At 28.6% G+C, this 10,974-nt stretch overlaps 1 protein-coding gene across 1 annotated transcript; it reads right to left on the bottom strand.

The window, feature by feature from the left end:
- Positions 1-8,687: 8,687 nt before the first annotated feature.
- LOC101500962 (U-box domain-containing protein 45) lies at positions 8,688-10,974 on the bottom strand. Its single transcript, XM_004498730.4, has 2 exons — positions 10,283-10,974; positions 8,688-9,820 (listed from the first exon to the last, which is right to left on the bottom strand). The coding sequence occupies exons 1-2, from the start codon at positions 10,870-10,872 to the stop codon at positions 8,884-8,886; spliced, it is 1,527 nt and encodes a 508-aa protein (XP_004498787.1). The 5' UTR covers positions 10,873-10,974; the 3' UTR covers positions 8,688-8,883.

Below are 10,974 nucleotides of genomic sequence, written 5' to 3'. Positions count from 1 at the left end.
ATAACATACCTATGCGCTTGTGCTAACTCTTTCTTGTCAAGTTTAGTTATACTCACTCTATTTCGCATCCCTAACTGTAACTTTTGTTGTATTTTACTCCCCAATGGTCTTCCAATATGATGTAACAAGGTCACATTATCTGGCAATGTATAATCAAATTTATCATCATTCCTTCTAGTTCTATTAAAGCTTTTTGCTACTCTAGATAGATAGTGCAAACAAAAGATCAAACATTCAAACATTCATTGACCAAATAACTTTATGCAATTAGGATCAGAAGAAACCTGAAATTAAATTTATTTTAGATATATATGCCTTTTTCATTAAATGAATTGTCAATAATAAAATATTCATACTTTTCAATAGGATACATCCATCGATATTGTACCGATTCGATAACCTTGGCTTCATACAAAAAACATAAAATATATTTGTTTGTATTTAGTGCAAAATGAAACAACCGCATACATCAAAGCAAAATAATATACATTCAAGAAAATATTCTTCAATAATACCTGATCAAAGAGTTTGAGATAACAATTTATGTTCAGCAAAATAATAAACATCAAACTATAACAATCTAAAATTTGAGATAACAATAATCTAAAACCGTAAGCACATTCCACCTCATTCTCAAAGAACCCAACCAATGTCTACAAACAACCAATATCTAATAGAACCCAAACAATATTCTAAAGTTTGCAACCAGAACCACCTTCAAACGACTTCACCAAACCATGTAAAATACTTATGTTTTCTATAAAGACAAAGACCAAGAAAAGTGATCAAGTTACAAGCTCAAAAAGAAGTCAACAATCAAGTCAACTATAATCAATATGCTAGAAGTCTTATAATGTAAGGTATATGATGCAATCTAATATAAATATATTTCAAATGGACATGAGAACCTTACATTTTAGCATATGTATCAAAATAATATTCAAAGTGTCAAAATGAATGAACAATGTTTGAAAATCAAGTTTTTGACAAAAATCTAAGTTGTATTCGACTACAACATATTGTAGTCGAATACAAACTCAAGTCAGTAGCTAAAACTAAATATATGTATTGAAATACGAGATGGTGTAGTCGAATACAAATGCTAAGTCAATAGCTAAAACTACACTTTTGTATTCAACTACGAGATGATGTAGCCGAATATAAATACTAAGTCAGTGGCTAAAACTTCATTTTACAACATGGTGTAGCCGAATACAAAATCAAGTCAGTGGTAAAATTCAAACATATGTATTCGACTACAAGGTGTTGTATTCGAATACAAGGTTAAAATTTTCAAATAAAATTGAACGTTACATATGTGTATTGGACTACACTCTTGTTGGAGCTGAATATAATTGTGAAACAATGCAATTTTTTAGTTCAGATTTAACTTGGATCATTGCATATGTTCATCAAACCTCTAAGAATGATTGCCACTGATCTGAAGTGATGTCTAAGGAGTGTAAATACTTCATAGCTTCAGATTTAACAAATCAATCATTTCCAAATCATTTCATCAATCTTATAACAACTTTGAACAAACTTTCTAAAATATTTTGATTTATTCAAAGTCTTAGTTTCATATTTCAAGTACAGAATTTACATTGTCCTATCATTGAGAAATTTTGTATATTGTACTTGAAATTATATTAGATTATTATCATTGTACTCAATTGTTATACACTCTTGATTTCAGTCGAAGTCATTATTGTAAATCGTTCAAGTTATTGTGTAAATTGAGGAAAATTGTGTACTTTCTTCAAGTATTGTAATATAAGATAGTGGTGTACTATTTTAGGGTGATTGTTATAAGTTTGTAAGTGAAATCTTAGAGTTAGACTTGTACTTATTATAATAAATACTAAAAAATCTCTTGTGGTGTGCAAGATGACTGAATGTACATTTGGTTGTAAGGGAAACCAAAATAAATTGTTGTGTTCCTTATTTTTTTGCCATTTACATTTTTTCATATAATAATCCGAAAAAGAAAATTAATCCACTAAGCATCTAAAAACCAAAAAAATTATATACACCTAATTCACCCCACCTCTTAGATGCGCCTCTATACTAACAAAATAGAGAGAGAAAAAACAAACAAATAGCCAAGTAAATAAGATAAAAATCTTCATAACTTTATTTTCCTTAGCATACATCTTCCTACGAAACCCCTAAGAATGAACTACATTTAATTCTCACACCATTGATAAAAATCACACAAACAAAACAAAGAAATAGAAGGAAAATAGAATGCACTTGAGACGGTTGACGATGGATGAAGGTGATTGAAGAGGTGCTTGCACTAGGATTCATTGACGATGTGAAAGGGACTTGCCAATAAAGCTCATGTTGAGTGATGATTGCGATAGGGTTCATTGAGGCTGTGAAATGGACTAGCATACGAAGTTTTTGTTGAGTGATTGAAGTGGTGATTACGCTAGAGTTAGTTGATCAGAGTAAATGAAGCAACCGAATGAAACTCTGGTTGAGTCGACTGATGATGAGGCTTGTGGTGGGTGAGACGGAAATAAGATTAAAAGACAACAATTTCTTTATTTATTAAATGACTATATACACAAAGTTAATTAATATTTATTTTGTGCGTATATCCATAATCTCTCTCTCAGACACACACATAATATATATATATATATATATATATATATATATATATATATATATATTTAAACACATACACAAATTAGTTTCATTATTTTTTAAGTAATAAAAAAATAATTATATTTTTTAAATTATCTACTGGAACTTGTTGAGTGATGGGGATAAATCTAAATTAATTAACATTTACAAAGTAAATAATTATATTTTACTAAAAAAGAAGTAATTAATCATATAAAGTTAAATATATATAATTAAAAAATAGTTATCATTTATTTATATTTTAATAAAGATAAAATATTTCATGCGGTCTCTTATATTGTGTTGGTGATTTGATAATTAAATCTTAAAGTGTGAATTTTTTATTTGATAGATTTGATGTTGTTGGAGATAAACAAATAAATTTATTTGAATATCTGAATTATGAATTTAATGAATATATAAATTTTATGAGTTTTGTTTGATGGTAATATGAATTTTATGAGTTTCAGTAAAAAATAATAATATTTTTAATATTTTTAAAACATAAATGATCAATTAAAAAAAATAATTTGTCTGAAATTAAATTAAGAGACCGTAAAAGATTTTTTATCTTTAATAAATTAATAATTTTATTTTTATTTTTAGTTACATCTATTTAAGATTAAAGAAAATATTTGATGATTTCCTTACACACAAAAATCCCAATATTGATTATTCATAAAAAACTAAAATCTAACGTTTTCAATTGGTCAAATGTTGGGTATAGAAAGGAAATGTGTCGGATATAGTTATTGCAAACACCGAACTTTTGGTTATTTTAATGTTTGTGTACCTTTGTCGGTGTCATTTTAGCATATATACATATCTAATTCCACCACTCCATCCACGGTTAACTTCAAAAACTTTCAAAACAAGACTTCATTTTATGCTTATTCTAACAACTAAATGTTGTATTTACTTATATACCAAGATAGGCACCGATATGTTTGACTTCAACTACTCATTTCAATGAGAACAAATGAGAGTTTGCGATTTAGATTCTTTATAGCAAAGATTCGGATTTTTACAACAGTTGTAAAAATAATTAAAGTTATAGATTTTTTTTTTAAATCTAATGTTTTCAATCGTTGCATGATGCATCTATATATGGATCTATACACATGCAAGAATCGATTATAGATGGGCTTATGATATTAATTAAAGCATGTTTTTATATAAAGTGTATATGAGAGAGAAAAAAAGAAGTAAGTAATTAATTGGGTAACTTGTGGAATTTATTTTAAGATCTAATAAGAGATGTATCATTAGAGTGTTTGGTAAAGTTATTGAATTTGATGTGGCATGCATGGTATATAGAGCCATAAAAAAGAGTTCGACAACTTCAATTTAGTTGCACCATGTAGGTTATCTATAATTAAGGAATGTCTATCTATCTATTAATAATAATAGGGTTGTAGTTTCCTCAACAACAAAAATATAGTTGTAATCTATTGAGATTCAAATTGCAATAAATGAGAGTCATCGTTGAGTGAAATAGTTGTCAATAGTGGTATCATATATGTACACATGTAAATTAAAGACATATATAAGAAAACGAGACATTAATTAAATATTTTTTTCTTTTTTATAATTGTCATTTTAGAATAAAATATATTGTCTTAAAATAAATGTTATTTATTATTTTTAATGTAATTTCAATTAATTTTTTTTATATTACTTTTTAATAATTATTATATATATAATTTTCAAAATATTATTATACTTATATTATTATAATTTTTTTAATCAATAATTAAAATAAATAATTTAATAAATTAGTATATTTTTTTACATGTGCACGCCTTATTTTTAGGGGAAATGAGTGTATAACAATCATATGTTGCAATTGTGGCTATATATATATCAAACAATGGCTGTCATATAGGTTTGAATTGATGTGCATGGAAGTGATATCTAACAATATTTTTTTCAAACATTCTTGGATAGTGATGTTTATTGTGTTTGTGTAATTACATATATAGCACGAGGGACACTCTCTATGAATTAACAAATTGAAACAAAGTTATGCCACACGTATGATGCAGGGTTAAAAAATGATTATGAATGAAATGTGGTGGATGTAATCATCATCTATAACACTTTTATTTTTTATTTTTATTAAAGGTGTTCCCTTTCTTTTGGCTTTGCAGATTTTTCAGTCGACAAGCAAAATTTAATTGCCCAGTCTACTGTAAGATACTGAAAATTACATTGATTTTTACTCCCTTCAAAGTTAAAGGTTTTGAAAATTTTAAATGAAGAAAAATTTAATATTATGTAAAAAAAATTAGTAAAATGTTTTAAAAGTATTTCTTAGTCATAACTATACTTTTAGGTAGGTTTTTTGGTGCAGTATGACCAATTAGTTTTGAGGTAAAAATTAATTTGATCCAAATATAAAATTATATGTAATTTCGGTTGATTCAAATTATTTAATTTGAATTAATTTTTATATATCTAAATTAATTATGATAGTAAAAAAATATATCATCATTAATATTATAAAAACACGATATAATAGTAAGTTTAATACAAAATACAACTTATAATATAATTAAATTAAAATTACAGAAGAAAAATGATTGATCATTTAAAATAAATGAAATAGTAATAAAATAGATTAAATTAAACTAGTAATATTACTAAAAAAAAAACCAATAAATAATAAAAATTACTGGTATAAATTATTTTGTGGTAGCTTCTTTTTGATCATGTTTGTCTATTTCAACAATATCTGTATGTGTAAAGCACAATCATGTGCATTTAATGAATTTCCACTTTACAAAAAGAGAAACAAAACGAGTAATCAGTGCAACTATAAAAGCTCCAATAACATGGAGTACTCACATAATCACATTTTGCCTTGAAGTCTGAGAAAGTTAGGGAAAGTGGCCAAAAAATTGGTCCATACCACATTTATAAGAAATTATGGAATAATAGTAGTAGTTTTATATCATTTTCATTGCAAGATTATATAAGCTACAAAACTTAAAAATTGTATTTTGATATACAAATATTAATTATTGTTACGGTGGTTTTTTACCGCGCAAATATATATATATATATATATATATATATATATATAATATCATTTTTATATATGAACCTCTAAAATCATTTTATTTTTTATGGTGTTATACTTTATGAACTACATGCAATTCAGTTATTTCAAAACCGTAGACAATATGTGTCTATAATTGGGACAGGTTTTTAAAGCAAATAGATCAAAGGTGTTTGTGGTCCATTGCATACTAATTTTGATATGGTTATAGTGTTAGTGTCAATTTTTTATATCCAACCAGTGCCATTGTTGGATACATAAATTAAATTCCCACATATAATTATTTGACAGTAGCCTAATAATTAGATTTTACAAATTTAGTTTTAATTTAGTTTTAGAATTGATTTTGTTAATACATACTTTATAAGTGATTACTTATACAACACATGACAATTTTTATTCAAAAAATGACGTCATTTAGATTTGTTGATGAAAATTACATTTAATATTATTGATACCAATATGTAAATATTTTAAAATAGTGACATCTCATGAAATTTTAAGAATTTGTGAATAGATATTCAACTAAATTTCATTCACATTGAACATTTAGTAATTAGATAACAAAATCTTAATTTGAAATTAAAGATTAATCAAATTTGCCAAATTTAAGAATTGTACTTGTAATCTCAATATTTTATAATGTGTTTGTAGTTTTAGTATATTTATGTTCTTTAGACCACCTTTAAATCTTTAAATGAATTTTATAATATTCTTTCGTATCATAATAACAGACATATTAATAAAATAAAATTGTTTCAAAAAATTGTAACTTTTAATTTTCAATATAATTAATTATTATTTTTTGAATTATACACTTTAATTAACATTAAGTCACTCATAAATTATATTATTTTTTACTTTACATTTAAGATAATAGAAATACTAAAATACTCCAATGATTAATAAGGACAATCAAGTAAAATAATTATATTTTTTTATTTATAATTTTTTTTAATTTGTATAAAATAGTTAAATGTGTTAGGTATCAAATAACATATTGAGTAATATATAGTCCTGACGCTTGTAGCTAATAAACTATAACATTAAATAGAAAAATTAAAGCCACAAGTTTTGGTTACCCTACTTACCAGGTTTGTATATACACTACCTGAAAGATCTATAAATGATAAGTACCCAACTAGTTGTTTTTGCCCCCAAAAAAACCCCTCCTATTTTGGCTTGCTGAAGTGACTTAGCAATAAAATAGGCAAGCAAAGATATCCATATGCAAGTGACCATGAATGATATGTTATGGAAATGTGCTTTTGCTCTTCTAAATTAACCACCCCTTCTTTATATCATATCTAACTAATATTGTACTACTCACCACTTTTTGACATTCACTACTATGTTATTAATATACAAAACTTGTCATCATATATTAGTAGCTCAGAAGAAAAATTAAATTTGTAAATGGTAATTAATTTTGAACTAGTTAGTTGAATGTCTTTGATTTTTCATATAATACAATACATGCAAATGCAATGGTATATTTGGAGCTTCTTAAATGACATTCTTCTTCTTGAATAGGTTTCCTCTTTTATTAACTAATTATCAATATTATAATTTAATACCAGAAACTAAAAGTGTTCACATATTCTGAGGACCAAAAGTCGTAGAAGTTTTTTTTTATAGAGAATAAATACAATTTTTAAACTTTAAAAGTACTTACAACATATTTAAACTTTATTATTATTATTATTATTATTATTAGGATTATTATTATTATTATTATTATTATTATTATTAGGATTATTATTATTATTATTATTATTATTATTATTATTATTATTATTATTATTATTATTATTATTATCATCATCGAAGATAATTTAGATTTAAAACACCAATGGGTATTGTAATCATGATATGTTGAAATAAAAACAAGTTCAAAAAAGGATGTGTATGAATTATTCATGTATCATTGTCTGGCCTACAAATTCTCAACTTCTTGCCGTCCAAAGCATGAAAAACACTGAAGCGATTTGAACTTCTTGTGTTTGCTTGTGGAATCTTGGTCTCCAGCGAAATAAATAAAATAAACGAAAAATGGATCCTTAATTAGCACATGATGGGAGAGTGGCCTAATTAATAGATTTTTAAAACCAAAACTGCATTAACATTATAATATTTACACTTAAAGTCAACATAATTAAAGCAATCGCCAGAAGAAGATAACATTACAAAAATAATAGTACCCCCACAATGGACATCATGCAATATTTGCATAGTGGGGACAAAATGCTCTTATTTGCAAATAACAGCTAAGCTCTCCATCTTCAATCTAAGTTTTAATCCTTCTATATTCCATTTGGATCTGTGACTAGTTAAAATTAAAAACAATTCAGTTAAACTAATGCATGCGACATTAAATAAACACAATAGGGCAATTAATGAATTCATTTTAACTAGAACAAAAATGAAGAGATTATAACAGGTAAGTACATTAATAAATCTTACTGCAAATTCATAACAAACTTTAATCAACTCACTCAAAGAATCCTGAAAACAATACACATGAAATTGACAAACCAACAGGGGAAAGAATCTCAAATGCTAGGAAATTGCAGTGAACAGTATCTGTTGTTTGTGTAAAAAAGATGAAAACGACCGACAACTCTTTTCCACAATAGATCCAAATAGATTATTAAACATAATAAAAGATGGTGTAGGACCCAACAAGGCGACAACACTGTACTGTAGTTTGAAAGTGACTCCATGAATGTAGGGACATTTTCATAACGATAGTTTGACCTTAGCATCCCTAAGATTATCCAATTTTGCATGTCATGCCCTTGGAAGCAAGCCATCCTTACATAAAGTTTGTACACACAAAAACACAACTCCTTTGGAATTGTACATTTCTATAGCATGGAAGGTTGTTCTCATTTTCCTTTTAGAAAGAGTGAGCTTACTAATGGCAGAGAAACAAAATCAGCTATTAAGAACACACTGAAAAAACACAAGAAACAAATAAAAGGATGCAACCTTATCAAGAAACCTAAAGTAGAAATATATTTTACAACTATCTATCAAGATTTTGACAAGCAATGTATAATTTAACAATGCTAGAAAACAAGTCAACTACTACATACAAGCTTAAAAGCTCAATAAAATTATGATATAAAGACTAACATTATGGTTCATTATTATCAACCTAGACTCGCTGCACATCTAAAATTTATTCAGAATGGTAAGCTCTTTGAAGTTGAGCTTGAAGTGAGTGACTTAAAATGATCCGATGGAACGATATCTTGAGGCAAGTTGGCCCTCTTCACAATTTTCCTCATGTTGTTTTGCAAACTCAACTGGACTAATTGCTTTACTGCTTTCTTCTCCTCACTCATCATATCTTCCTCCTCTTCCAAACACTCTTTTCCTACTCCATCTCCATCTGGTTTTGCACATGACGATGAAGATCCGCAAATTGGGGCAGAGACTGTTGCACCTAAATTTCCACCATAGTTCCCCGAAACCTGTTTCCCTTTATCTATTCTCAAACTCTCCAATAGCCTTGACGCTCGTTTCTGAGACAAAGTAGTACCAATAAGCGACAACTCGAGAAGTGATGACACAATCCCTGCCTCAATCATGGCCTGTTTATCACCATACGATTTGTGAGACATAACCATCAAAACATACGAAACCTTTTCCTGGCATTCAGGCGAATCATTCCAATTCAATACATCGACCAAAATAGGAAAGGCATCAGGTACAGCACTTATGGCTTTTCGACCCGCTCTAGTTGATACCAAGTTACTCAGGATCAAAAGGTTTCTTTCAGTTACTTCCATGTCTCCAATCGAATTTATCAGAAACGGGACCAAATCGGTTTCCAAAATGAATGAAATATTGGCTGGGAAGATTGAAAGATTGTAAAGTGCTCTAAGAGCATCTTGCTTAGCTTGAGTACTACTTTTCTTATCTAAACTCTTAAGGGTTCTAACTAAAAAGGGCATTGCAGCAGAAGAACCAATTATCGGTTTGTTCGAATCCAAAGCACTCAATCCAAGGAAATTTGCAACAATCGCTTCAGAAACAGCAGAATCAGTACCATCTGATGATTCAATAAGCTTAAGCATCTTGTGAACAGAGCCAACTTTAACAATGGCTGCTTTATTTCTGCAATTAAAATAAAAAGACCCAAATAAAACAAAATTAAATTACTATTTATTCTCAGAATGTCACATTCATACATAGGCAAGAAACGATGAAAAACACATCATCATCATGTGTTGAAGTAGACATTAACCATAAAAAAAATATATAAAAAAAAAAAGTGCTTGTAAAACAGAGCAGCTTAATATCTATTAATAATATGATATAGTAATATAACTACCATAATTAAAATCACATGCTTGTCATTTTAACAACTAAACACGGAGAGAATAATAATAACCAAAGAATTAATGAGTGAAAACGACAGAATAAATAAAAATTAGCCACCACAATTTACTTAACATACAGAAAAAAGCGAATTAAAGAAGATGACATTTCAATCATTAAAAGAAAAGATAAACCTAATCACAAAAATAGAATGTTTACAAAAAGATTAAAATTCAAGAGAAAAAAAATGAAACTCACGCATCGTTTCCGATTCCGAGATTGAGCAACGCGTAGAGCGAAGCGATCTGAGAATCTAGGTCTTCCGAATCGAGCATTGCGACGAGAGGAGGAATAGCTCCGAGCATTGAAAGCGTTCCTCTAACTTCCAAATTCTCTTTAGCGAGCATTCTCACGGTGGTTGCAGCTTCTCGCCGTTTCGCTGAATCCTCTTCGTGATGCAAATCCTTCACGAGTTGTTTCAGTTTCTCTAGAGCTTCTTCCTTCTTCTTCGCTTCCGCTTCCGTTTCCGACTCCGCCATGTTTAGAAGATCCGATAGTTTCTCCGACTTCGCATTCGGTTTTGGTTTTAGTTGCCGTTTGTCGTCGGAGAAAGAAGAATCTGATCTTGCCGTTGAAGAGAAGTCGTCGGGGTCTTCATCTTCGAAGCTGTGGCGGCGGTTATTGTAACGAGAGCTGCCACCGCAGCTGACGGCATCGAATATGAGACGGCGGAAGGAGGCAGCGGAGAGAGAGTTCCATAGACGGAAGTTGGTGGAGAATGTTGGTGATTTGGTAGTGTGGTGACCGAGAACGAGATTACCAACGTTATTCCGGTGACAGTTTTCCATTCTCCGGCGACCTACATTTCAGAGAGAGAGAGAGAGAGTTTTGTGCGTAAAACTTGCAGAGTGAAAAAGAAAAGGGACCGTTGAGTCCACGTTTTTGGTTTA

This window comes from Cicer arietinum, chromosome 4 (assembly GCF_000331145.2).
Source record: "Cicer arietinum cultivar CDC Frontier isolate Library 1 chromosome 4, Cicar.CDCFrontier_v2.0, whole genome shotgun sequence".
In the NCBI taxonomy this organism is placed as follows: Eukaryota; Viridiplantae; Streptophyta; class Magnoliopsida; order Fabales; family Fabaceae; genus Cicer; species Cicer arietinum.
This window is presented reverse-complemented; position numbering and strand designations above follow the sequence as displayed.

What these genes read in the sequence shown, in the direction of transcription:
- LOC101500962 (XM_004498730.4), bottom strand. Translation starts at nt 10,872, where the DNA reads ATGGAAAACTGTCACCGGAATAACGTTGGTAATCTCGTTCTCGGTCAC. An exon ending in CTCGGAATCGGAAACGATGC is followed by an intron (nt 9,821 to 10,282) that starts GTGAGTTTCATT and finishes TTTTAATTGCAG; the next exon opens with AAATAAAGCAGCCATTGTTA.